Source organism: Cottoperca gobio, unplaced genomic scaffold (genome assembly GCF_900634415.1).
Source record: "Cottoperca gobio unplaced genomic scaffold, fCotGob3.1 fCotGob3_42arrow_ctg1, whole genome shotgun sequence".
Classification (NCBI taxonomy): domain Eukaryota; kingdom Metazoa; phylum Chordata; class Actinopteri; order Perciformes; family Bovichtidae; genus Cottoperca; species Cottoperca gobio.
The window spans coordinates 25,001-52,500 of NW_021167006.1; the positions used below are offsets into that span (position 1 = coordinate 25,001).

Below are 27,500 nucleotides of genomic sequence, written 5' to 3' on the forward strand. Positions count from 1 at the left end.
GATGTATTTCACAAGTGACCTGATGACGTGACCTCTAACTGAAGATCGTTGAACTCGTGCAGGCCCGTTCCGGCCGTGTCTCCATCTGCTCGGCAGCTGGTTGATCCGTGGGGGGGTGTGGCTCATCGCAGCTCTCTCATTGGTCAGCAACAGCCTGGTCGTCCTGTCAGTCTTCTTCTCCCCCGGCGCCTCCCTGACTCCACCCAAACTGCTGATTGGTCTGCTGGCCCTGGTGAACGGCCTGATGGGAGTGTGGAGCGGGTGGCTGGCGGCGGTGGACGCCTGGACGTTTGGCAGCTTCTGGAGGTACAAAATCAAAGCAGAGGGAATTCTGGGTACTCTGGGATATTTATAAATGTGGATGTTGTGAGACTGAACGGTTTCTGACGTGTAGAAGTTTCGAAACATCTGTAATCATCTCACTACAAAGAAAGCGAGAAAATTTCAAAATAAAAGTTGTTGGTCTGTGTGTGGCAGGTACGGGGCGCGGTGGGAGAGCAGCTTCCTGTGTCGCCTCAGCGGCTTCCTGTGTGTGTTTGCGTCGCAGACCGGCCTCTTCCTGCTCACCGTCGCAGCTCTGGAGCGATGCCTGGCCGCCGCCGCACGCCGCCACAAACCTGACGGACACGGTGGTGAGGAAAACACACGCACATTATAAAACGTTTTGGTTGAACTCTGCTACACACACATTCCTGAGAGCGGTATAAAGATTTCACTCTCACCCTCTCAGGTCACTCTTCGTCTCCGCTCTCCGTCCGTCTGGCGGTCTGTCTGTGCTTCCTGTTGGGCCTGGCCGTCACGCTGCCCCCCCTGGTGGCCGGACACAGCAGCACCTCCCTCTGTCTGCCGCTGCCTTCCTCCTCCTCCCCCTCCTCCTCCTCCTCCCTGGCCTTCTCCGTCTCCCTGGTGCTCCTCGACTCGCTGTGCTTCCTCCTCATGACGCTCGCTTACACTCGCCTCTACTGTCGGGCCAACAAAGCTCCGCCCGCCGCTGAGGAGGAGGTGATGCTGACTCGACATGTAGCCTGGCTGCTCTTCTCCGACTGCCTCCTCTACCTCCCCGTCGCCTTCCTCTCCTTCTCCTCTCTGCTGCGCCTCTCCGCCGCTGGGCCGGAGGCGGCGAAGGCGGTGCTGCTGCTCGTGGCGCCGCTGCCGGCCTGCGTCAACCCGCTGCTCTACATCCTCTTCAACCCGCTCGCTCGGCAGGAGCTGGCAGCGCTGGCTAAACGCACCTGCGGGGCAGCGGCGGTGCCCAGACTCTGCAGAGGAGGAGGAGGAGGAAGGTCGAAGCCGGTCACTATGGATACGACGTACGACGAGGATGCGGAGAAACAGTCTTGTGACTCCACGCAGGCGCTGGTGGCAGTTGGAGGCACGAAGGGGGAAGAGGAGGAAACAGGAAGGAGCGAAACACATTCAGTGTTTGTTGTTCCTCATCAATAGACTAAAACACACACACACACACACACACACACACACACACACACACACACACACACACACACACACACACACACACACACAGGTCCTGGTTACGTTTCATCTCTGACCCTGTTTCATGAAGAGTTCCTGTTTTAAAATCTAGTTTTCAGACGATGAAGACTTTTGGCAGGCGAGTGAAAGACCGGCACACTTTCCTCTTTACGTTCAGTACGTCCTGCAGCTGATCCAACACGTTTACAAACAACCTCCTGCTCTTACATCCCCAGTGCAAAGGATTGTGGGTCTGAGAAGCCTGCTGGTGTGTGTTCTGGACAGACTCAGTATTTTCCTAGTGCAGGTGTTGGAATGCAGCGTATGTCCACTCCGCTTGACCTCGATGGAAAACGTCATGAGGTCAGAGAAAGAATCCATGAGGACTTTAGAGGATCCAGTATACAACGTTGTTCACGTGGGTCGCTTTAAATGTTGCTGCCGCAAGGAATTGTGGGACATAACGGATGGTGGAGTGCTATGACCCGTTCCTCTGCTCTGCACTTAATATGTAACTTCACTTCGTTAGAAACCTTCAGAAGAGGAAAACACTTCGACCACAGCCAAAGACTTTGGACACACACACACACACACATACACACACACACACACACACACACACACACACACACACACACACACACACACACACACTGCAGACTGATGGGACTGTGGTGTAGCAGAGACCAGAACAGTCGAAAAATCGTTCAAACGTTGATGATAGAAATAAATGTAAAGAAGAAGAACTTTGTTCTGTCTGGGACTTTCACATTATTCACTTTCTTATTAGTCAATTCAAGGCATCTTGCCAGAACACACACACACACACACACACACACACACACACATAATGAATAGTCAACAGCTTTTACTTTGAAATACGAGACGATTTACAGCATTGTGTTACCAAATGTTCTACCAAATGCTGTTGAGCATTATGTCTTTCTGTGTGTGTGTGTGTGTGTGTGTGTGTGTGTGTGTGTGTGTGTGTGTGTGTCCGTCTACAGCTAATGTGTTTTTGCGAGTGTGTGTGAAAGCTGCAGCGTCTGTGTGAGTTACGTCAGTCGATCCCCCGAAAACAGAAATCAGAAGACGAACAGATTAAAGAGCTGAAACTGAAGAAGTTCATGTTCAGCAGCTGAAAGACGTTCAGAGAAATAAAAACTATCAAACTGTTGATTTTTCGTTTCAAGGACACTAAACCAGCAGGAGATTAAACTTACAATTAATAAAAGTATTTCCTGTCTGATATCACTCTTTAAATGTTTGTTGAACAGGAACTGATCGCGCAGCACCGAACGTACGATGCAAAATACAGACTCTTTATTCTTGTGCTGCAGCGCTGCAGATAACGTCGGCATCGACCGTCCATACAGCCAAACACGCTGAGGAACAGTTCTGTTGTTTGTTGACCAAAGAAAGAGACGGAAACACAATAACAGCAAATTCAGGTTCAGCTGTGTGTGTGTGTGTGTGTGTGTGTGTGTACAGTAAATGTGTGTACATATTGTAAATACGAGCTACTGTGACAATCCTATCTTCCTGTTCTGTAGACTGAGATGTCTTTGCTGACATGTTGTTTGTATATTTACACTTTGGATTAAATCCATCCCGTCGTAACTGCTTCACAGATTGCGGCGCCAAATGTGAAAACTGCAGAATCCCCAGTAGAAGAAGAAGTGTCTTGAATTCGTCGTTAATGTTTCTACACTTGTCTTTTGTATAAAGTATCTCTCCGATCCGTCGAACGCGCACGAAGCGAGAAATGTTGAATAATTGTTTTTGTTACAAACTAAACATTTAAAAGTTTTAATCCTGCGTGAGATAATAATACTAATAATCCTTCATGTTGCACGAACTGCGTGAGCGTTTAACACCCGAGTTTAAAAAGTAGTAAAGAAATGTAACTCAAGGTCCACTTACTAGCTTTCTGCCACGTCATGGTTTTCCTCAGTTTTGCGTCGGAACACGTGAATAAGAAAAACACTTCGTGATAACAACCGAACAAACTCCATCAACTGACGTGCGATGTGGTCGAAAGCTCCCGGAAAAGTCAATAATCGGACCTTTAGATACGATCTTTATTTTAACGTCCAATATTCTTTAGAAGAAAACAAACTTGTGCGTTTGTATTTTTAAAACTTTGTGTTTATTGTGTTGCATTTTTTATTCCATGTAGTTGAACATTCAAACAATTAAATGGTTTTCAAGAATAAATAAGAAGTTCTACAATAATAAATAAACAAACAAATCTACATCAACCGAGCTGACGTAGCTCTGGTGCGACAAGACCACCCGACAAACGTGTCCATTAACACAATAATACAAATAATAAACTTTATTTAGAAAGCGATATTTCCACATTTAAAACACAAAGACAATGAACTAAACACATAAAACAAACAAAATGTAGTGAAACAAATAAAATAACTGAAGGGTTTTGTGAAGTGAGTTCGACATCGTACTCTGCGCACGAAGAAGGTCACGTGAGAAAAAGATTTGTAAACACAGACGTAACATTTATCTGGAAACGACTAAAACAACTTGTAATTGTAAGAGTCTCAAAATGTTCACATTCGTACTTTAACTTATTGATCGTACGGAGAGCAAATCTATCGTACAAATACAATAATTATCGTACATCTGGCAACGCCGGCCGATAGCTGTAAGAAACATATTTTTTAAAAGCACAAACTGTTTGAATGTCCGTGTGACGGTTTAACTGCTGCTCTTTCAATTCTCAGCACTTAGAAATGTTTCAGAAATAAGAAGTTCGTACGCTTTGTGAAAATCAAACGTCCGCCTGTCGTCTGTTTTCTCTTCCTGTTGTAAACTTGTGTAAAATATTTGAATGTTTTGAGTTGTTTTAGTTTATAAAAGTCAAGAGTGAAGTTTTAGTTTGTGACGTGTATACGTATATATGTATGTATATATACATATAAAACAACAACGTGGCTGTAAACGCTCGGAGGTGTCTTGTGTTTTATTATTATATATATTTCGGCTGCTGTGACTCATTTAGGATAAAAAAAGAGGTTTGAAAGTAAACGATTACACAATGATCCGCAGCAGCGTGAACGCTTTCTGGAGAACTCATCGATCCAGATAAAGAAGTTTTTATCATGAATGAGCATCCGGCCGACTTTAAGCTACGAAAGCTTCTGACGCAAGTCACACAGTTTATTTTTACTTCCACATTATGCTACGTTCTTCCTCCTCTTCCTGTGAGCTCAACATGTGTCTCCAGATGTTTGTGATGAAGTTTCCTCCAGATAAATAAAGTGTTTAAAAAGCCTCTCGATCAGCTGGAAGATGATGTCACAAAGATGGAAACTGTTTTTCTGAGGAACTCATGAAGAGTTGACTTTTTAGAGACAAAGATACAAAACATGATGATGTTATAGAATCTGATGCATCGTGTACATTAAACTACGACAGGATGTGAAGGAGGGAACATCTGCAGCAGGAACATCTGCAGCAGGAACATCTGCAGCAGGAACATGCTGACAAATATGAGAAGAATGTTGGAAAATGATTTGTAAATTGTCTGAAAATGTTTATAAAGAATAAACTAATACTACAGTATATAAACTATATACTATATAAACTACCCAACAGTATATAAAGGAGGTACAAACTCTACATGTCTGAAAAATATCCAAAAATTATGTGAATTCTTATTTGAAACAATATGTTTTAAAAAGTGAAGAATATCAGAAGAATATGTGAAACACGTCCAGGAACACACAACAATGCAGCAGTAATATTAATCCAGAAACAACGTGAATACTAAAACACTGAGACGGAACATTTACTATCAATACTTTTACTTTACGCACATTTAGCTGATGATACTTTTACTTGTAGATTTCTCACAGTGATTTTAGTACTTAATGTAAGAAAACAATAATCCAGTTCAGCTTCAGATTCCTTTGTTAATGAAACGCTGTGTGAGTATTTAAAAGCTCAGCCGTGCAGACGCTGATCAGAACCAGCTCCAGGTGTTGCAGCTTCTTTGAGAAGTTTAAAGTTTCCTTCATCGACGAGGAGAAAGTTAAAACACTCATTCAGTTATCTTGTAATCGTGACGCATCGTTGGTATTTATATCCTGCTTCCTGCTGGAGAAGACGAGTGATGTGAACTTCAACAGAAGAACAAAGTGAAGCCGAGGTGAGTCACTGAACTTAAAACAATCGCACAATTAACAGAACAAACAAAGAAGAAACCAGAGCGCTGAGTCACTGTTAGCGGTCTGTTTCAATGCTCCTGTGTTGAACTGTTCACTTTAATATCTTCATGTCACATTTAGGACCTTTTCAAGAGGGTTTCCTGGGTCATCATATTTACATCACACACCTGCGGTTACAGGTGTTATACTTCTTAATTTACTTTTAACTTCATCCATATCTTTAAAGTGGCTCCACAGATTCAAACCACCTTTCAAACTGCTTTTGGAGCGTCCGTCTCTCTTTAGTTGTTTTGCTGTTCGAGGTGAAGCTCGGCCTCATCAACCTCTCACGATGTGTGTTTGTATTAAAGACACACAGGACTCTGGGAACACACCTGCTGCTCTTCTTCTTCTCTGGTTGATTTACTCACTGAACAGTTCCCATGATTTGTTTAAGGCTAACTTCAGGCGAGACACTACTGGGGTCTACTTTGTTGATGTCGTATTTATCACAACTGTCATGTTTTCTGTATATCATTAAATAAAGAAGACGCAATCTGGGAACCAGGTCACCGATAAGAAACTCAACCTGATAAGGAAGACAAAGGAGAGTGTGATAAGAAGATGGAACAGACAGAAGACTTATTGTGAAACGTTCACAGAAGCAGCAGAAAGGTCAGAGGTCACAGAAACGATGCTGCAAATATAAAAGCGTGTCGTCGGCATAAAGAAGATCTTCCCTCTGATTATAAGTTTATGTTTACATACGTTGAACCTGTAATGATACGGGAGGACAGTGTGTCTTTCTATGGTAAAAGAAATATGGAAATATGGTGAAATTCTGGTGAAACAGCTGAAAAAATAAGTTTTTCGGGAAAAGTACATTTTAGAGGAAAAAAGTCGTAATATTGGGAGAGAAAGAAATGTTTATATTTCAAGAAAAAATGTCACAATATTTGGGGGGAAACTCAGAATATCCATCCATCCATCGCCTTCCCCGGGGTCTCCTCCCAGCTGTACCTGGAACACCTCCCTAGGGAGGCGCCAGGGGGCTCCTCACTAGATGAACCACCTCAACTGGCTCCTTTCAACGCAAACAGAAACTCGTAATCGCTGGAGAGAAAATATGAATAATATTTGGAGAGAGATTTTGAGAAAAGGTCAGCAACATATTTAAAGCCCGATGCTTCAACAACGATCGAGGTCAGTTACGCTTCTCTGGACTGGAAAACAGAGCCAACATATTCTCCCATCATGCAACACTGTGTGCAGGCTTCTTCTTCTTTTGGACACAAAACAGTTTCGAACACATTCAGTTCCTTAATTCTTCTGTTTCTGCTCAAACATTATTGAACGATAGAAGAAAAGCGTTTAATTTCCGGTTTGTCTAAATTTAGCATTTCTTTGAAGAACTTCATCATCTGGGAAACAACGACGGCTCGTAAAGCGCCGTGTCATGTTTTCCTTATAATCAGCAGCAGATTACAAAGATCCTTCCAAGAAAGTTCCTAGAAAATTGCTGGAAATTTATGGGGTCGTAAAATGAAGCATTAGGGTTTCATTTTTCCAGCGTTATAAATAAATAAACATAGAAGCTGCTTTTAATGAAGCTTCTTCATGTTGCCGTTAACGTCGGCTCCTTTATCTGCTTATTGTTCTGTTGGAGTAAAAGTCAGTCGACCTGAACCTCCATCTGCCTTTGACCTTAATTAAGTTGTTGTTGTGTCTAAAATCTAACCGAACTTTAACCAGCGCAGGTCAACATGTTGGGGGTCTCTGCATGGACGCCAAGCAGCCCAGGGGGGGTCAACGGCCCTGACTCACTATATGTTGCAGGAAACAACTAAAAACGATCACAAAGAGACTTTAAATAACCACAAACCAGAATCAAAACGCTCACAAAGAAAAGTAAAACTCATAAAAACAACCACAGAGACGCAGCACGACTACAAAGACACGCAAAACAACAACAACATGAGCACAAGGATGTTCAAGAAGACTAAAAATAGACATAAAACAACCACAAAACGACACAAAATGACAACAAATACACTCAAAATAGAAGCAAAACCACCACGACAGATGTAACATTACTGAGAATAAAAGCCGAACCACACAAAGACACTGAGATGACTTGTTGTCTCTGCACAGAAGGAATCATCTGCTCTGCGACTGATGTGGAAATTCATTCTTTCAACATTTTACATCAATCTCGAGGAATCTTCCAGTGATTCATTTAAAAGTTTATACTCTGAATAATATGTCACATACGTGATATTATAATCCACAACATCTCACATTAAATGTAGAAATAAGAAAAACATGTTTGTGCATAAATCTGACGAAACCTTAAAACCATCAACGACATGTTTCGTTACTTACATTACAGGACATGTTGCAACCGAAACTTGAAAAACTTTATTGAGCCAAAGCTGTAAAACAATCACATCAGTGCTAAAATGTCCAACATGTCGATCCAGAGCTGCAGGCTGAATATAATGTGTCCTGCAGCGCCACCTGCTGGACAGACAGAGACTCAGTTAAATTATACTTCTTAAAACATAAATATAAACACTTGATTACTAATACTTTATAGATTATTGTATCTGTTGTCTTGTCTATTGTTTGACAGCAACATGTTTTTACAATTCATGAAGACAAATCCACTATGACTCCACAAACAGTCCACACCGCCCCCTGCAGGCGGGGGGTGCTACTGCACGTGCAGATGGATAAGAAACAGAATTTAAAGGCACATTTCAAAGTTAAATAAAGAGAAAACACTATAAACTTACAGAGATGCTGCTGGAATATGTATATTTATTCTAATGCAATAGTTACATTAATGCAAAAAATACTTGTATTCTATTACAATTACATTTATTCTGGAGCAATAATTAAATGTACTCTATTGCAATAAATCTATTGATTTTAATTATTATTTTAGAACCTGTGTTGTTGGTGTAGAGAGTCTCACATCGAGTGTCTTCAGCAGCTTCTGGACTTCTTTCTTTCTCTACACACCTTCCTCTGTGGACGTCGAGGACAGCAGAGTATTTACTAATGACGTGCAGCAGATAAGGTGTGTGTGTGTGTGTGTGTGTGTGTGTGTGTGTGTGTGTGTGTGTGTGTGTGTGTGTGTTTAGTACTTATATCTTTACGAGGTCCAGTTTTAGCCCATGAGGACATTTAACAACAAACCAGCATTACAAATTAAACCTCGAACATTATTAATATCTACACGGTTCTAATATGCAACGCAGCAACTTCTCATCCAGAGACAGAGATGAAAACAATTATCCCTTTATTTGTCATTTTAAGAAATAAAAAATATCCCACTTTATAATAATAATGATCATTACAGTTAATACTAATACAGTGTTTAAAAATAAATCTGTTTTTATTTTTTTATTATGTTTAAGAGTTAAAAGGTTATGGATCAATGTGAATGAGGGTCCTCACCTGTATAGCAACACAAACGTGTGTGTGTGTGTGTGTGCACTTCCTGTTAGATGGTTTATGGCTCCATCACACACACACACACACACACACACACACACACACACACACACACACACACACACACACACACACACACACACACACGCCTCTTACCTGTTTCCTGTTCAAAGCTCAGAGTCCAGACGGACAGAGACGATCCTCAGGCGCCACAAACAACAAGAAGAAGAATTCATATCTGAAAGGGAAATACATCTGTTAAATAAAACCGCAGAAGAAGAATTCACACATTTGGGAGGATCTCTGCGTGTAACATCTGACTGTGATAACGACAGATGGATTGTACCTGAAGAGACGAGCAGACATCTGACCGCCTGTCGCCATCTTGGAGAGACAGACAGGTGAGTTTGAACAAACCTGTCTGTTCAAACTAACTTCATCTTTATCAGGTGAATTATGAAGTAAGACTGAAGACTGAAGAAAATCTGGATGAAAGCAGCTAAATTGAATAAAAGCATCAATATTTGTTCCATGTTTGTCGTCTCCTGTGTTATTCCTTATTATTTATGAACAGGACTTTTCTTCATGAGGAACAACAACTTACAAGTGAACGAAATCTAAGCGATATAAATACCTGTGAGTTCATAATGAAAGTGATAAAGTAGAGAGATACATTGTCAATTGAGAGAAATGATGACAACTAAAAGAGTAAACCATGAGAAAGCTTCATTATTGAAACGTGTTTTTAAAGAATTGATTTAAAATCTGTTATTTGTTGTTGGAGAAGAATATTTATAATTTAGAGAGATGAAATGTGTTCTTGTTTTGTCACTTTCATTGTTGTTGTGCTTTAACTCAATACAAAGCTATAGAAACCATATATGGTGAGTTATTTTAATTGTATTTAAAGTCGTATATATTTATATTAATACCTTTACTCCCCGCGGCTGCAGCGCCCCCTGCTGGGCAGCATGGAGGCCGGAGCGGGCTGCCGGCTGCAGGTGCTGGGAGAGAACGAGGCGCTGCAGCAGTTCTTCAGTGGTGAGCGACATCCCTGCATCTCATCTGCTTAAGACAATCATCCACACTGTGCTGTTTAATGGCGACTCTTTATGTCCCACCTTATTACATCCCGAAACTTATTTTCTCCCAGATTATGGTCGCGGTTTTAAACACGTGGTTTGTCCTAAAATAATTACATTTGTGACGTAATTTAATTAACGGACGTAAATTAAATTAAGTGAACGTTGACTTTTGGTTTCACACGGGACACGAACAGCGGTCTCCTCGATGTGTCCTGTTTGAGCAAAAACAAACGTAATCCGGGAGAAGGTATGTTTCCATCAAAATGTAATTGATGCAGTATCGAGACTTGATGATGGACCTGATCACAAAGGAAGTTCTCTTTAGACTGGAGATCATGACACTTATCTGCGACTGATCTCCCGGAGAAAGTACGTTTCCCTCAAAACATAATTTAGATTGCAGTTTAGTTGCGTGGGAACGTAACCTTAAGGTTGACAGGGTTGTTTATTGAGGTTCTAGTGACTATTTTGAGTTTCCAGGAGTCGTTCAGAAGGTAAATATGTTCTAGTGGTCCTTGAAGAAGTGCATTGGTTGCTGAGGAGGATCCAAGAGTCACTAGGGGGATCTATGTGGCCTTCAGTTGGTTGGTGAAGTGGTTCCAATGGTCCTTGAGGACATTCAAGTGGTCGTTCAGGTACAGATAGTTCTTGTGGACCTTGGTCCTTGAGAAGGTTATTTTAGTCCTTGAAGAGGACAATCCAGGGGTCCATGAGTAGAAGGAAGTTTCACTGGTCCTCAGGAACCCTGGAGGAGGTTGTACTGGTCTGTAAGAAGGGCCGAGGGGATCTTAAGGAGAATCGAGTTGTCCTTGAAGTGGTTCCACGGATTGTAGATGCAGATATATTGATCCTTGAGGAGGTAGTTCCTGTGGACCTTGAGAGATGGCTGTATGAGAAGTCTCTACTGGTCCTGAAAAAGACAGTCCAGGGGTCCATGAAAAGGTCCTAATTGTTCTTGAGCTATTGTAGTTGTCCCTGAGTGAGTTTGGCCTGTCCTTTTTAAAAGGTTGAAGTGTTCTTTAGGAAGGGTCCCGGACCCCTTGGCTAAATTGTAGTTGTTCTTGAGGGAGATCCATAGATTCTAAAGGAGTTTCAGGTTATTCTTTAAGTGATTCTCAAGGCCATTGAGGAGATTCAAGTTGTCCTTGAAGTTGTTCCACGGATTGTAGACGCAGATATCCTTGAGGAGATAGTTCTTGAAGCCCTTGGGGGCGGGGGGGGGGACTGAAGAGGAGAAGTCCAGGGGTCCATTAGTTCTAATTGTCTCTGAGATATTGTAGTTGTCCATATATAATACAAACCAGAGGGTCAACAGGCTACACACAGTGTTTTATCTAACTTGTCTTTCTCAGTTAAGATCAATTAAGTGTGTGTGTGTGTGTGTGTGTGTGTGTGTGTGTGTGTGTGTGTGTGTGTGTGTGTGTGTGTGTGTGTGTGTGTGTGTGTGTGTGTGTGTAGGTCAGGATGTTAGTGGTGTGTTGGACAGTTCTGTCGCAGTGGATACAAGCATCCTGGAGCAGTACCTCAGCAATGACATGGACCCCAACAGCTTGTAAGATTAACACACACAAACACACACATACACACATACACACACAAACACACACAGACACACACAAACACAGACACACACACACACACATAATTACTGATCCAATCTGATCAGACTGAAAAATAAAAGTAGTTTGGTTGTGTTTTGTTTACATTTTCAACGTTAGACATGTGGTTAAAACTGAGAATGTGTGAAAATATGTTTGAATTATGAAAAAAGTACTTGTAGAAGAGGAAGTAAGAGTCGTGGTACGAGTAATAGAAAACTACTGGATCATTCCTGGACACTGTTCTGTTCTATAATACACAAACAACCTCGACCTCGTTGGTTATCAGCTGAGTGAAGGTTGTAAATACAGAAAGCTGAACGAGATCCCTTTAAAACAATATAACATCAAACATAAAAACTACTTTCTGCAGCACAAAATAATAAACTTTAAGCTTTTTATGGAATTAGAATTGAAAATGGAAAAACTACTTGGAAGTAGAAACCAGAGAAATTATTGCAAAATCTAAGTTTAGACATAAAAAAACGTTTTCTGTTTTCTTGTTTATATTTTCCCAGCATGCTCCCTGAGTCTCCTCCTGACTCGAGTTCGGAGGCCTGTTCACCTGCTCAGATACCAGGTACTGTTCACAGCTTCAACCATGATTGTCTTTTTGTAAAGGTCAGGTCTGCAAAGGATGTTACCTTATTAAATATTATGTACATAATGTAACATAAATGTTAACATTGGATAAAGTCAGGTTCAAAATTCTTGTTTAACTTTTTTGACATATTAGATTTAAGGGATTTTGGATCTTTGTATCACTCCATAAATCACTAAATCCTGTCAGCACACAGAACTCTGTGCATCTCCTGCATGTAGTGAGTGTAGCGTGTATAACATGAGCTGTGAGTGACATGTGAACAAAGCCCTCTGCACAAAGCTTCAGAATATAGAGAGGAATGAAAGTGGAAAGTTTGGTGTATGTAAGTGCTACTGAAGTGGAGACTTCTGCTGAAGAGTGTGAGAAAAAGCTCCTTTAGAGAAAAGCTCCTTTAAAGATATGTATTGTAACATTCATACATGTTGTACACACTACAGGTGAACAGGGTCATACATGTTGTACACACTACAGGTGAACAGGGTCATACATGTTGTACACACTACAGGTGAACAGAGTCATACATGTTGTACACACTACAGGTGAACAGGGTCATACATGTTGTACACACTACAGGTGAACAGAGTCATACATGTTGTACACACTACAGGTGAACAGAGTCATACATGTAACTAACAGATATCAGCATGAAGCTTCCCCACTTCATGACTCACATCAACACAAGTTTATATTACAAGTGTTCTGAAGTGTGATGTTTAAATATGCTAATAGGGTGAGACATACAGTATATACTACATATACTGCACTACTCTGATTGGCAGACTTCCACTACAAGCCGCCCTATTGGTCCAACCAGCAGAACACCCAGAAGGTGTTTGAGCCAACACACCAGCCGGCCCCCTCGTCGTCCTGTCCCTTTAAGGATCGAGACCCTGCCCAACATGAGCTGCTGACCCACGAACAGCTCCGCAGTTTGGGCCTCACAAACATTTGCGTCAAGTCTGGGACCTCACCTGCTCCACCTGCCCCCATGCACCAGCACACACACCACCTACCTGAACACCCACACTACCTGAGTGCAGAGAGCTGCGCGCAGGTTTATACCCCTCCCACACCTCCTTCCCCACCATTGCCCCCCTCGAACAGCTACGCCACAGCATGCACTGGTCCAGGTCTGGTCCCAACTTTGTCCATGCCCCCTTCAACCTGCCTGCAGGGCTCCACCATGCTGCACACCTGGTAAGAAGACATCCGGCATTGTCAGTTTCCCGCTTATAGTCTTTACTTAGTCGCCAGCTGGTGATAACAGACAGGGAATTGGGAACATGCACACGCCTGGCTGAAGAAATATGTCATAAGAAGGGACTTCTAATATCTCAGAGCTTTTTACCATCTTAGAAATATATTGAAAATGAGATGCTTCCTGTCAGATTCAAAAGCCAGTTCCAGCAGACTAAATTACTTTAATGCACTTTTTACTGGACTGACAAAGCAGATGTTGAATAAACTCCAGATTACTCATAATGCTGCAGCTAGAGTATTAACTAAAACCAAAAGGTTTGAACAAATCACTTCTATTTTGACTTCTTCTCACTGGCTCCCAGTGAAATAGATTTTTCAACACTTATTATTCGTTTGTTTATAATCTTATTCGACCTAAGTTGTTGACATGCTCACAAATGACTGAAGATCTCCTCATTATACCTACAATAAATGTTATGAAAACATACAGCATGGAGTCATCAGCATAACATGTAAATCTGTCTCCTCCTGCTTCAGCTCCCCAGAGAGTAAAAAGAGGAGGAGATCTGAGTCTGAGGAACCATCAGCAGGACTGGAGGCCGCTGGCAGTGAAGGTGGCAGTGTAGGGAACGGCGCAGGTGGTTTTGCATCCTACCAGCTTCTGACATGGGAACAGTACCGGCCGGAACATTGGAGCGCTTTATACGACAGCACCTACCAGACACTGTGAGTGTAGAGCCAGCTGAATCAGGGTTTTAAAGTTGAACTCTGATGCAGTCATCCTTACACCAAACATCTGGACTTCACTCAGCTTTAATTTCAAAAGTAATTACTTTTCTTCGGCGTTTCCAGGTGTCCTCCGGCCTACCACGTCGACACAGATAAAGGTTTCAACTACTCTGCACCTGACGAGGCGTTTGTCTGCCAGAAGAAGAACCACTTCCAGGTCACCGTTCACATCGGTGTCGCCGCCGAGCCACAATACTTAGGAACGCCCAGCGGTCCGCAGACAGTTGACCACTTCCAGATAAAAGTGTTCGGGGTCAAGGTACTTACAAGACTCAACCTTATGTCAACACTGTGGTCAGCAACATATATGTAAGAAGTGTGAGTTCCCTGTATTACGTAAACGTTAATGAGTAAAGATAAATTACGCTATTCCATCTTGCAATCTTTTGATACGGGTCATGTAAACAGCATATTCTGTTTGGATATTCAGAATTAGGCTTTATTCTGAATGTATTAACACACGTAGGATATGCCGATATTATTTAGGTTTTAGGAGCATATACATCGCATTCAGAATATGCATCTCAAGTGGGGTCTGCAGATTACGGCTCGCCAAGGAGAAACACGCCGACTTTAAAACATTCTGAAAGACTTGGATACCAACAGGTTTTTGGGTATTTGTGCAAATATCGCGACATGGCATTTTCATTTGCCATGTAAACAGCTTATGAGGAATAGGGGCAAGAACCGGATAATTATGTGCAAGTTAACAGACAATAAAAGAAATCATCCATAACTTTGCCTGAAAAACGGTAAAAATGTTTCTCAAAACAAAATGATTCCCAACTAAACACAGAAGCAGTTTCAGTTGTGGGTCCAGTGCAGAGATTGGTCTGGGACATGTTGAGCCTAGTTAAGCATTAACACTGGAAGCAGGGAGACATTGCTAGCATAGCAGCAGTTAGCCTAGCAGCAGTTAGCATAGCAGCAGTTAGCATAGCAGAAGTTAGCATAGCAGCAGTTAGCATAGCAGCAGTTAGCGTTGGAGCTACTTGCTGAGCAACAGTCCTGATGTGGGGATGTCAGTCTGAACTCCACTGTAAACTAAACCCGACTGACTCTGGGACGGATGTCGGACTGATTCCAGACTTCGGTTGCCAGAGAATCTGAAAAGCTACTAAATGTTGTGGGAAACACAAGCAGCAGTATTTCCTCTGTGTGATACCTGCATGTCTCACCTCTCAGCTGGAATCTCCAAGCCACCAGGTGACCATTGAGCAGTCTCAGCCCGACCGCAGCAAGAAGGCCTTCCACCCCGTCAGGTAAAGAACGGACGAAGCATCCCTACATGTCAGTCCAAATATACCCGATACCCACCGACAGCTTATCTCGATGAACCCACCCCTACACAAGTGGATGGAAACAAACATTTATTCCCATTTTCTTTTGACATGTCTCTCAAAATTCAGTCAAAAAGGAATTTGATGTTGTTCACCAGTAACCTTCTTATTTTTAGTTTTCTCTACGTTATACATTTACGTAAGTTGTAAAAACATTTTATTAATATTTATAAAACTGATGATCCTCCAGGGTCAGTCTGCCAAGTGGTAAGATTACCAAGGTAACTATCGGCCGGCTGCACTTCAGCGAGACGACGTCCAACAACATGAGGAAGAAAGGCAAACCCAACCCTGACCAGAGGTGAGTGAGTGAGTTTATGAATGAATGAATGAATGAACAACAGCTACATGCTAACTGTGTGTTTGTTTGTAGATATTTTCAGATGGTGGTTGGTCTGTACGCTGCAGTGAGAGGAGACGAGACGTTCCTCCTCACAGCTCTGGTGTCCGAGAGAATCATCGTCCGGGTAAAAACGTCGACTTTAAACCAATGAATCAATAACAACAAGTGTGAAGCACTGACGCCACTGAAGTGTGTGTGTGTGTGTGATTTATAATCAGCCTCTCCCCGCCGCAGGCCTCTAACCCTGGTCAGTTTGAGATGGACGGGGACGCCCTGTGGCAGCGCGGGGCGGTGCAGGACGCCGTGGTCTGTCAAGGTCGAGTGGGCATCAACACCGACTCCCCCGATGAGGCGTTAGTCGTCTGCGGGAACGCCAAAGTGATGGGCGCCGTCATGCAGCCGTCCGACTCCCGCGCCAAGGAAAACATACAGGAGGTAAGACAGTGACGTATCAGTTAAACACTGCATCTCTGCCAAGGTCGGTCCTTTCACCAGCAGGACAGAGAAACTACTGAACTGATTTTCATGAATCTTGGTGGAAGGGTGAAGCACGGGCCAAGGACCTGTTTTGGACTGGAACCAAATCAGACACACATTATTTTTCACTTTCATTAACATTGTGAGAGAAGGCACTCAGCACTCAGAGTACCCTTCTATTATTCATGTTATAACTTTTATGAAATATGGCTTTGGGTTAATTAAGCTTCAGAGAGAACAAGAAGTCGTGTTTTTCTGATTCTGCATTCTTTGAAACGCTTCAGGTTGACTCTGAGCAGCAGTTGAAGAGAATCACTCAGATGAGAATCGTTGAGTTCGATTATAAACCCGTGTTCGCCTCCACCATGGGAATAGACCACACCCACCAGACAGGTAACAACAGTATGGTATTGAGTGTGTTCATATAATACGAGGGGAGGTATTACGAGTATATACGAGTATGTTGGGATCGTTTTGAATGATGCGTGATGACATGATATTTCAGGTATAATTGCTCAGGAGGTGAAGGAGCTGCTGCCTTCAGCGGTGACGGAGGTCGGAGACATTTCCTGTTCTGACGGAGAGAAGATTCATAACTTCCTCATGGTGGACAAAGTAATCTCCTCTTCCTCCAGACTCTGTTTTATCTTCACTGGTTAATGTTGTTGTGATGTTTACTTCTCCAAAGGTCAAAGGTTATTACAAAAGAGATTGAATTCATTGTTTAGTCTATAAAATGTCAGAAATCAGTAAAAGTGCCCAAAATGGTGCATTCAAATGTCTTTAATGTGTAATAATATGATAGAGAATCAGAAAATATCCACATTTGAGAAGCTGGAAGCAGAAGACGATTGGCACTTAAATTTTAAGAACTTAAAGAATCTCACAGGAAACAGAAATAATTAAAAATCTGTATTTCCTCTTCCTCATCCAGGAGCAGATCTTCATGGAGAACGTGGGGGCGGTGCAGCAGCTGTCAAAGCTCACCGACAACCTGGAGACTCGAATCAACGACCTGGAGGTTTGGAACGTCCGACTGGCGAAGCTCAAGAGCCTGACAGGCAGCCTGCGCTCCACCGGGTACCTTCAGCCATTCATCTATACATATTATATTATATTATATTATTATATTATTATATTATTATATTATTATATTATTATATTATTATATTATTATTATATTATTATTATATTATTATTATTATTATTATTATTATTATTATTATTATTGTTATTATTATATTATTATATTATATTATATTATATTATATTATATTATATTATATTATATATTGTTATATTATTATATTATATTATATATTATTATATTATATATTAATATATATTTTATATTATATTATATTAATATATATTTTATTTTATATTATATTATATATTAATATATATTTTATATTATATTATATTATATATTATTATATTATATTATATATTAAACAGTAGTCAACAGGTCATACCTGAGCTGTAGCCTGTTGGTAATGTTGAGAAAGATTTGCCTGCAAGGAAAACAATCTCATAATTATGACTTTGTCTAATTTATTTATTTAAAAAACCACACATATTTTTCAACAACTAAAAATAATGATAATGTGCAAAACACACATCCCAAACCTAACGTTCTGTCTTTAAACTTTTAATTAATGTAATCTTCATAAAATTATAATATTGTTACATAGACTATTATTATTATTATTATTATTATTTATTATTATTATTATTATTATTATTATTTATTAATATTAATATTATTATTTATTATTATTATTATTATTATTATTATTATTATTATTATTATTATTATATGATATCTGTGAAGATGTTGTTGGGCCAAAATAATTCAGCAATTGTACATTAAATATTGCTGCTTTCCCCCTCAGTTATAACTCCTCATATTTCTTTATAAATATTCAGACATTCTTTTCTTTTTTAAATACAATAAATTGAACTATTTCAGACTTCTCATATGCAATAATAATTTGTTTAAAATTATGCATTTGTTCTTTCTCAGGAACAATTTTAAAAAAACAGTGTGTGTGTGTTTGTGTGTTGTGTGTGTGTGTGTGTGTGTGTGTGTGTGTGTGTGTGTGTGTGTGTGTGTGTCGTCACCGTGTTATCAGTGTATCATTGTAAATCACAGTTCAAGGACAGTGAGTGTGTGAAGGCTACTGTGTGTGTGAGTGAATGAAGAGCTGCAGCCGTTAAAGATTTACAAGATCTCACGGAGACGCTGGAGCTTTATTCTGAAAGGCGTTTGTTGCGCCAGACTGAAACTTTGGTTATAATTTAGAAAATGATTTTCACTTGTTTCACATTTGAGACGGAAATTCATGTAAAACAACATGTTTATACGTACTTGTTAATATATGTTCAAGAATAAATGTTAAATCTGAATTTAAACCAAAAGTTGTTAAATGTTAAATCTAAAAGATAATTATAAATGTAAATGTTAAATATATATCTTAATGTCATTCTCAATGTAACATTTAAATGTAATTGTTAAATCTAAAGACTAAAAATAATAAGCTGGAGTTTGTTGTTCTTTCCTTTTTGTTTTTTGTTTTTTGTTTTTTAATCAGTGGTTTCAGAATAAAAGCTGTAATTGTTGTTTTATTGAACAGGAAACACAGCAGTGTGTCGATGACGCCGAGTCCTGCCGACTGTAAGACCGGGGGGGTTCAGAAGGTCGGCTGGAGTCAGAAGTGCAGCGACTGTCTGCGGCACAAAGCGTTCCACGCCAGCGTCTTCACCCTGCTGGCCACCATGGCGTTCTGGTAAGTCGTGATGTCACCACCTGTGTTCACTACGCAGAAATAATACTTTACATTTTTAAGGATAAATATGAATTGAAAACCGTTCTGGTCTGTGTGCGTTTATGTGCAGCGTGATCTCCATCACCGCTCTGTACCTCCTCAATCTGAAGGAGGAGGACTTCAACGCAAGGTTCGTCTCCTGCGTTCACGCGCAGCTTCACAACATCTCGAAACATCACAGATTGTTTTAAACTTGGCTGAAGTGTAAAAGTTGGTGAACGGATAAAAGTGTTTGATTTCAACGTCCACTGAAGCTTCTGTTCTGCTGAACGTCTCCAACAAGCACCTGCTAACGGCACAGTCGCCTGGCAACCACCTGGTGACAGTTAGTTTCTTAGCAACCACATAGTAACACAACTACAATCCATTGCTCCTTGCAGAATTTATAAATATATGTTTTATCCTTAGAGTTGCCAAAATATACAAAATGTTAGCTTTTTAGTGATGGACTCAGAAGCTGCCTGCGATCTTTATGTTCCATAATAACTTAAACAGAACATGAGTTTTGTTGACTTGTTTGTACCGATTGTTGTTTTTGTCCGATAGTAACGAAAGTGTGGATCCTTTGCAGACGACAGCCGGGAGCAGTACAGGTAAACTACAACGTCCTGTTTGCATTCACAGTGGTGTAGGATACAGAGTACAGAGTATCAGATCACGTAACACCGATTAATGAATGAGTTGCTTCAGTAATCACATAATAACTTGTGTTCACCCTGCACACTTTGATCTGTAAAGGACATTAAAGACCTATCTTTTAATCAGGAGTTATAGCCTTAGTTTTTAATCTTTAATCATTCTTTTTTTCATCCCGGTTTATTTCATTTTATTCTATTGACTTTTAACATTTCCTTGTTTTATTTTTGTAATTTTAAGTCTTGCAATAAGGTTTAGTTTTATTAGTTTTTCTATGTGAAGCACTTTGGGCTGATGAGATGAACTTCTTTCTATAACATTTAGATAAACACCTCACTTTTATAATGTACCTTCCACTTCTCTCTACCAGTCCCACCGACCAGCCCACCGGGCCCCTGGCCGCCAGACGTGGACTTCTGTGAGCTGCTGTACTGTGAACATGTGTACTGCTGCCCTCCACCTGTAGGGGGCAGCACTGACTCCAACATCACCTCCACGGAAGAGTCTGATATGACAGGTAACAACAGCTCACAACAGCTTCTAATAAGCCAAATGTAAGTGCAACATACAGAACATTTTTAAAGTGTTATTATTGACGAAACAGGTGAGGGTTCAGTCAGAAGGTGTGAAGCCTGTCTGCTGACCTGATATCAATGTGGAGCTCGTTCCACCATTTTGGAGCAGGACAGCAGACAGGTTTTATTTGAGGGGGATCTGGGTTCCACTCGCGATTGGCCGCTGCAGAGCGAAGTGAGCGAGCTGGGTGTTTGGTTTGACCGTGGCCTGGATGTAGGAAGGACCTGATCCATACACAGCACGGTATAACAGCAGAGCCTGGAAGCAGACAACCACAAAGAGACGCAGAACATCTACAAAGAGACGCAGAACATCTACAAAGAGACGCAGAACAACCAAGAAGAGACGCAGAATATCTACAAAGAGACGCAGAACATCTACAAAGAGATGCAGAACATCTACAAAGAGACGCAGAACAACCAAGAAGAGACGCAGAATATCTACAAAGAGACGCAGAATATCTACAAAGAGATGCAGAACATCTACAAAGACACGCAGAACATCTACAAAGAGACGCAGAACATCTACAAAGAGACGCAGAACATCTACAAAGAGACGCAGAACATCTACAAAGAGACGCAGAACAACCAAGAAGAGAAACAAAACGTCTATAAGAGATTCAAATCGACAGAAATGTGAGTGTGGTTTTGACTCCGCTGTAATGTCGGTGTGTCTTTGCTCTACAGAAAGAAGAAAAGAAAAACTTTATCACAAGCTGAAAGATTCCAGAGACTGTAAGTGTTCACTTTCTTACTTCAGGGCTTCAGGGAGGAAGCTGTTGCATTATGTGATGACGGAGGCGACTGATTAAAACAACTTGATTAAACATTTTACACACAATGTGATATGGTTCTATAAATCTCTCTCTTGTAGGGACAAACACCACCATCCAATCCTTCATGATCAAAGAGAACCAGCAGGTGATTGACAGCAAATACTGCGGCGAATGTGGGTAAGTAAAGAACACACACCAGACAATACACCATAGTTACTATAATATCTATGACGGTGTATTAGTTTTATAGTCAGCTCTGGTAAAATCCTGCTGTGTTTTCTTCAGGCCCGGTAGATACACCTACAGAGTTCCCATCAGCCAGTTTGTCCCAGAGAACATGAGAGTCACTCTGCTCATGAAGTAAGTCCAAAACACCTCCATGAAAACAGACATTTAGATTATATTTATATTTATATGAACACGTGTCTGAGGTTTGAACAGCCACAGCTCATTTTAAATCAAGTCATTGTTGAATGAGGTTTGTTTTAGAAATATCAGCTTTCAGCAGTTAAATGTGTCTGAATACAACTTACAAATTATACCTGTAGATATAATAATAAACAAAAATAAAAGTAAATGTTACTTAGCTAACATCAACATTCGTCAACTCTTACTTTGTAAACGTCTCTCTTGTTATTAATACATTCATTTCTATTATTACAATAACATTTACATATAATTAATAGTTTTAGAATTGGGAAACAGTAATAGTTAATATCTTCTTACAAATAAGTCGAGACTAAACTAAAGACTTGACAGTAAATGAAAATTGTTTTAATATGTTCTTCATATCTTTATTTCTGTGTAGTTCCACAGAGCTGCTGGTGGTTTATCTGTGCAGCCTGGATGAGCTGGCGGCCTGCTCTGCTCTGCTGGATATAGACGCTGTCACTGGGAGCAGATACCTGACAAACACACAGGTAAATATCACAGACTTACTTCACCTGGTGAATCAATGTCAGAAGTTTTAGACACATTTGGGAATTCACATTTGCTTCTGTTGTTAAATGAAAAAAAGGCTCTTTTACTCAAATCCCAGCGACACATCTGATCTATTGTCTCATCCATCTAAACAAGGTTTCAATGCACTTCTATGTGCTGTATGAACAATATAAGGGTCTTGGCAAGGGGAGTGTCCATTATTCTGAAACCCAAATAGTTTGAAAATGTTCCTTTTGAACTCATAGTCTCCTTCCTCCCTGTATCAAGAGGTGTGCCCCAGGGTTCCGTACTAGGACCACTGCTGTTCTCCATATATGTGAATAATTATTATTATGCAGACGATGCAGTTATCTATTGTTCATCCCCTTCAGTAGTACAAACCCTTGAATCCCTGCAGTCTGCTCTTGATGTTTAGTTCCATTTAACTCAACTCAAGTTGGTGTTAAATGCAGAAAACTTTACATCTGATCTCCTCTAAAAATCTAATAATTGTAGGGCAGTAAAAGTACAATATTTACCTCTGAGATATAGTGGAGTGAAGTATAAAGTAGCATACAATTGAAATATTCAAGTAAAGTACAAGTACCTCAACATTATACTTAAGGGCAGTGCTTGAGTTAATAATAATAATAATAATAATAATAATAATAATAATAATAATACACTTTATATGTATAGCCCCTTTCATACAAGAAATACAGCCTTAAGTGCTTTACATGGAAGTGTGTGTGTGTGTGTGTGTGTGTGTGTGTATGTGTGTGTGTGTGTGTGTGTGTGTGTGTGCGTGTGTTTTGAGGGTCACTGAGGTTCCAGTCCACTAACTCAGTTACCATAACAGTGAATAATGCAGGTAGTGAGGAGAAACACTGATGAATAATGGATGTGTGGTGAGTTTCTCTCACATCAGGACAACAACATGCTAATCACAGCCACGCTCACACTCATACAGGACACGGACACCAATCACACAGTTACACACAAAACACAACAGGAGAAGAACTCAGATATATAAAAGTAGTAATACTACAGTGGAAAAATAATTTATGCACTGCTGGGTAGTTTAATCTATAATTAAACATATTAGTTAAATTATATTTTATATTAAGAATCTGAAAAGTAACGTTATTTATCAAATAAATGTAGTGGCGTAAAAGTACAATATTTACCTCAAAGCTGTAGTGGAGTAGACGTATAAAGTAAAGTACCTCAGAGGTGTACTTCAGTACAATACTTGAGTAAATAATAATAGTAACATTAATAATGCTAACAATAAACGTACAGCACCTTTCTCACAAGACATGCAGCACAAAGTGCGACACAAAAAGTGAAATTAGACATAAAATAAACATAAAAACCTTGAGTAATGGAAAATAAAACACATTTGATGAGATACAAATAAGATGAAATAGAATAAACAGAAAGCAAAACATAGATGAAAAAGAAAAACACTGAATAGTAATAATATGAAAATCAGTGTATTTGCAACATGCACATATACATCATACTGTTCTTATCTTTATTTTCTTCATCATCTAATTTATTCTGCCGACTCAACCTATGAAAGTATTGATTGCACTCTCTACCAAAGTAAATGTACTTTTACATTCCACCAGACTCGTATATATTATAGTCGACAAAACATATACCTATATTTCAGTTTGATTGTTTTGTTTCCCATTAAACTATATAAAATGTGTCCATCACAGATCCTGCTCAGTGTCAGAAAGTAGAAACGACCACAGAGAGGTTCAACAAGCTTTTCCCTGATGTGTCATTGATTATTGTGTGTGTGCGTGTGTGTGTGTGTGTGTGTGTGTGTGTGTGTGTGTGTTTCTGCAGGGAGAACACGAATGGCCTCTTAATGTCGCTCGTCTTTATCACAGCTCGTACCACTTTCGCTCCACAGTGGCCGTAAGAACTTTCTTTTTTCTAATTATTAACAAACACAAACCAACAATCTACTAAATAACTTATTATGTAAAGTACATTTATCCTGCATACAACAAGAAAACAATGTTTGTTTGTGATGTTTTTCTTGATTCAAGTCTTTTATCATTCAATGATGTTTTGAAGACACAAAAAAAACTTTCAATTTGAACTTTTTTCTATGAAGTTTGGTTCTTTATCTTCTTCTGTTTAAGATTCTTAACCGTATAAAGTTTAAGATTAAAACTTAGAGTTTGGAAACTTTTTATTTTCTACAGCAAAATGTTGATGTCATTACTGAACAGATCTACAGACACACAGCAGCCTTTATTTTGTAGCATTTACTATAATAATGTAAGTTATATAATAAGCGTTTGTTAACGTCTCTCTCCTCAGGGTCAGGCAAACTGCAGTACCGACCGTCACTATGAGGGGGCGCTCTTCACTGACTACCACTTCCACTTCTACAGACGCTGCACAGACTCATAGACGCACATTCACAGACAAATCACAAGAAATATTAATTTATTTAATGCAAATATAAGAAATATTTGCTTTTGTAACACAAAGATGACAATCGGAGAAATTAAAGAATCACTCCTGCGTTTAAGTTTTTTTAAAAGCTACAAATGCTTTTTTATTGTGATATAACTTTGGCTGATAGATTTTACTGCGTAATTGCAAAAACACAAACGGTGTATTCGCGAGAATAAAGTCGTAAATTTACAAGAGAGACACTCGTAATGTGAACCAATTGGTTCCTTGACAAAATAAATCACGATTTCTCCAAATTTCTGTCTTTATCTCAGAGAATTTGTGAGTTTTTTCTCACAAATTTACTACATTTTAATCTCAGAATATCCAAGTTGTTTTCCTGTAAAACTGAGTTTATTCTCGTAAATGTATGAACTAAATCTTGGAAATTGGAAGAACACAGACTAACAGAAAACACTTCATTAACATCATCAATCAAACGTCGGTGAAATTAAATGTACTTTAATCGATTTATTTTCTCCTTAAAGCAGTGATTCCCAAACAAATGATCAATAATCTCAAATCTTTGCTTTTTTATTGAGAAACTGGAGAGTTTTACCTTTTTATAAAAGTCTGTAAAAACTGTAAAGGAAATATTAGTATCGTATACAACAGACCTACGCAGCCTGTGACGAGGCGTTGCTCAGTTTGAAAAGTGACTCCAATTAAGTAGTTTTCTGGTTTGGTTTTTAGTTGTTGTGATAAACTTTATTTGCTGAAAAGTACTGATCCCAGGATCGCAGCTGTGTGGAAGAAATTTGGGGATTATTAAAAAATTCCCAGAGAAAAAGTTCTGATTTTTGAGAATGAAGCATACATTTTGATCTCAGAAGTTTTGTTGTTTGTACTTCTCAAATTATGAAATTTGAAAAATGTACTCAAGTCTGAAATGCTAAGGAAAAGCATTAATTAAAAGATGTTAAAGTTACTTATTAGAATAAATATTAATATAGTTTTAGTCCTTTGTGAGTGTGAAACTGAACTTGACTGAATCCTGGCTGCTCTGCTTTATGTGAAATGAAAACTAATAAACAGTGAGTTATGTTTAAAAATCTATCTTGACTTAAAATGTTTACATGCTTAAAGTGAAAGGACCAGAGGGTTCAACATGTCCAAAGTTAGCCTTCTGGTCCCATTATGGGACTTTCATTGACCGAATCCATCCTACAGTTTCTTAGCCAGAGGAGTCCCCACAACGCAGGTGAGTCCCCACAACGCAGAGGAGTCCTCACAACACAGGTGAGTCCCCACAACACAGAGGAGTCCCCACAACGCAGAGGAGTCCTCACAACACAGGTGAGTCCCCACAACACAGAGGAGTCCCCACAATGCAGGTGAGTTCCCACAACGCAGAGGAGTCCTCACAACGCAGAGGAGTCCCCACAACGCAGGTGAGTCCCCACAACACAGAGGAGTCCCCACAACGCAGAGGAGTCCCCACAACGCAGAGGAGTCCCCACAACGCAGAGGAGTCCCCACAACGCAGAGGAGTCCCCACAACGCAGGTGAGTCCCCACAACACAGAGGAGTCCCCACAACGCAGGTGAGTCCCCACAACACAGAGGAGTCCCCACAACGCAGGTGAGTCCCCACAACACAGAGGAGTCCTCACAACACAGGTGAGTCCCCACAACACAGAGGAGTCCCCACAACGCAGAGGAGTCCCCACAACGCAGAGGAGTCCCCACAACGCAGGTGAGTCCCCACAACACAGAGGAGTCCCCACAACGCAGGTGAGTCCCCACAACACAGAGGAGTCCCCACAACGCAGCTGAGTCCCCACAACACAGAGGAGTCCCCACAACGCAGAGGAGTCCCCACAACGCAGGTGAGTCCCCACAACACAGAGGAGTCCCCACAACGCAGGTGAGTCCCCACAACTCAGAGGAGTCCCCACAACGCAGCTGAGTCCCCACAACACAGAGGAGTCCCCACAACGCAGAGGAGTCCCCACAACGCAGGTGAGTCCCCACAACGCAGGTGAGTCCCCACAACGCAGCTGAGTCCCCACAACACAGAGGAGTCCCCACAACGCAGAGGAGTCCCCACAACGCAGGTGAGTCCCCACAACACAGAGGAGTCCCCACAACGCAGGTGAGTCCCCACAACACAGAGGAGTCCCCACAACGCAGGTGAGTCCCCACAACTCAGAGGAGTCCCCACAACGCAGAGGAGTCCCCACAACGCAGAGGAGTCCCCACAACGCAGAGGAGTTCCCACAACGCAGAGGAGTCCCCACAATGAAGAGGAGTTCCCACAACGCAGAGGAGTCCCCACAATGGTGTCACAGGTCCCCACAATGTTAAAGAGGCTAAATATTTGGGTTTCTTTGTTTACTTGCTTTTAACATCCATATATGCAGTGGTGGTGGAAATTAAGAATATTTTCTTAACACATATTAAGTACTTTAAGTCACAATATATAATTTTCTGCCATTAGGGGTCTCTCAATCGAAATGGTACTTCATCCGGTTCAAATATAGAGTTAAAAAGCACCAAAATGTAAAAAGTGTCTTAAAACTGGATAAACAGTCAGTTTATGAAGCTTCTGGCTACAAACACAACGCTGACGCTGCTCAGAGGGGAGACGACGCCATGACAGGAGAGAGAGGAAACGTTACCTTCAGGGACATTACACATTTCTCTGTCTCACTACATATACAACACAGGACTGATGACACCATGACAGGAGAGAGAGGAAACGTTACCTTCAGGGACATTACACATTTCTCTGTCTCACTACATAT

General features: G+C 40.6%; 2 protein-coding genes and 1 long non-coding RNA gene across 6 annotated transcripts in view; 2 read left to right on the forward strand and 1 right to left on the reverse strand.

The window, feature by feature from the left end:
- LOC115006004 (uncharacterized) overlaps nucleotides 1-864 on the reverse strand; it is a 4,204-nt gene extending 3,340 nt beyond the window's left edge. For 2 of the 4 annotated variants that reach the window (XR_003832011.1, XR_003832010.1), the window contains exons 1-3: nucleotides 723-864; nucleotides 424-617; nucleotides 20-300 (exon numbers count right to left, since the gene is read on the reverse strand). This is a non-coding gene — a long non-coding RNA (uncharacterized LOC115006004). Of the gene's footprint in view, nucleotides 1-19; nucleotides 301-388; nucleotides 618-722 lie in introns of all 4 variants that reach the window. The other 2 variants (XR_003832012.1, XR_003832013.1) reach the window with 2 other exon arrangements.
- Nucleotides 1-2,213, forward strand: part of LOC115006003 (leucine-rich repeat-containing G-protein coupled receptor 5) — a 26,405-nt gene extending 24,192 nt beyond the window's left edge. The window contains exons 18-20 of the mRNA XM_029428006.1: nucleotides 63-306; nucleotides 478-632; nucleotides 731-2,213. Of these exons, the coding sequence (XP_029283866.1) occupies nucleotides 63-306; nucleotides 478-632; nucleotides 731-1,443 (1,112 nt within the window). The 3' untranslated portion in view covers nucleotides 1,444-2,213. The remainder of the gene's footprint in view (nucleotides 1-62; nucleotides 307-477; nucleotides 633-730) is intronic.
- Nucleotides 2,214-10,072: 7,859 nt separating this feature from the next.
- LOC115006020 (myelin regulatory factor-like protein) lies at nucleotides 10,073-24,709 on the forward strand. Its single transcript, XM_029428028.1, has 23 exons — nucleotides 10,073-10,142; nucleotides 11,645-11,738; nucleotides 12,303-12,364; nucleotides 13,168-13,585; nucleotides 14,126-14,314; nucleotides 14,441-14,636; nucleotides 15,563-15,639; nucleotides 15,908-16,018; nucleotides 16,091-16,184; nucleotides 16,295-16,495; nucleotides 16,822-16,930; nucleotides 17,043-17,152; nucleotides 17,472-17,626; nucleotides 19,174-19,326; nucleotides 19,436-19,495; nucleotides 19,912-19,958; nucleotides 20,372-20,518; nucleotides 21,264-21,311; nucleotides 21,451-21,529; nucleotides 21,638-21,712; nucleotides 22,161-22,272; nucleotides 24,134-24,205; nucleotides 24,617-24,709. Exons 1-23 carry the CDS (start codon nucleotides 10,073-10,075, stop codon nucleotides 24,707-24,709), a joined length of 2,772 nt encoding a protein of 923 aa, XP_029283888.1.
- Nucleotides 24,710-27,500: the final 2,791 nt, after the last annotated feature.

Excerpts from the sequence above, each read along its gene's own strand:
- LOC115006020 (XM_029428028.1), top strand. The coding sequence starts at position 10,073 with ATGGAGGCCGGAGCGGGCTGCCGGCTGCAGGTGCTGGGAGAGAACGAG. Across the intron at positions 16,019-16,090 it reads AAACCCAACCCTGACCAGAG|ATATTTTCAGATGGTGGTTG; the intron begins GTGAGTGAGTGA and ends GTTTGTTTGTAG. Across the intron at positions 22,273-24,133 it reads GATACCTGACAAACACACAG|GGAGAACACGAATGGCCTCT; the intron begins GTAAATATCACA and ends GTGTTTCTGCAG.